The following is a 637-nucleotide window of genomic DNA, read 5'->3' on the forward strand; positions in this document are numbered from 1 at the left end:
CCCAATCAACAGCGGCTTAACAAGACAGGACACGTCATGAATAGAATATGTTTCTTTTCTATGTGAAAGAGAACAGACAAATAATAAAAGAAACACTCATAACTCAAAGCATTTTTTTTTCTCTATACAGAATTAGAACCTATCTTTTTCCCACATCCTTACAATTCTTGGTAAGGAATTTAACAATAAATATCAGAAAGCAATATTATAGTATTCTCTCTTACAATGGTTAATAATAACAGTAATGTTGAAAGATGAAAAAAAATCTCAATTCTGAAAGTGAAGTTTAAACAGAAACAAACAAAATGAATCCATCTCCTCATCATATTAAGACAAAGCTTTACTTCCTCTCTGAAGAATGAGGCCACCTTATACGTCTAACAAAACTGTTTCGTGCGGCACAACACTAATGTTAAAGATTTTGGCGAAGGCTCGAGGCCGCGAGTACCAGAGAATTGTTGCAATTGCCGTCGTGGCCACGAGCGAGGCTAAGAGGCGTCGCTGCCACACTCTGCCGTTGTCTGCATAGTCCACTATGAGGTCTGCTGAGCTGTACTCTGCGTTTCCACTGACCTGGAATATCACACCCATATCAACCCCATGCCTCCGGGAAAATGTAGTGTCCACTGGAGGATTG

The 637-nt window shown here is 39.6% G+C and overlaps 1 protein-coding gene across 1 annotated transcript in view; it reads right to left on the reverse strand.

Moving 5' to 3' along the window:
* Positions 1-96: 96 nt before the first annotated feature.
* Positions 97-637, reverse strand: part of LOC119590537 (ankyrin repeat, SAM and basic leucine zipper domain-containing protein 1-like) — a gene marked incomplete at its 5' end in the record, with an annotated part of 16,903 nt that continues 16,362 nt past the window's right edge. The window contains 1 exon segment of the mRNA XM_037939185.1: positions 97-573. Within this exon segment, the coding sequence (XP_037795113.1) occupies positions 370-573 (204 nt within the window). The 3' untranslated portion in view covers positions 97-369.

Source organism: Penaeus monodon, chromosome 27 (genome assembly GCF_015228065.2).
Source record: "Penaeus monodon isolate SGIC_2016 chromosome 27, NSTDA_Pmon_1, whole genome shotgun sequence".
Lineage (NCBI taxonomy): Eukaryota > Metazoa > Arthropoda > Malacostraca > Decapoda > Penaeidae > Penaeus > Penaeus monodon.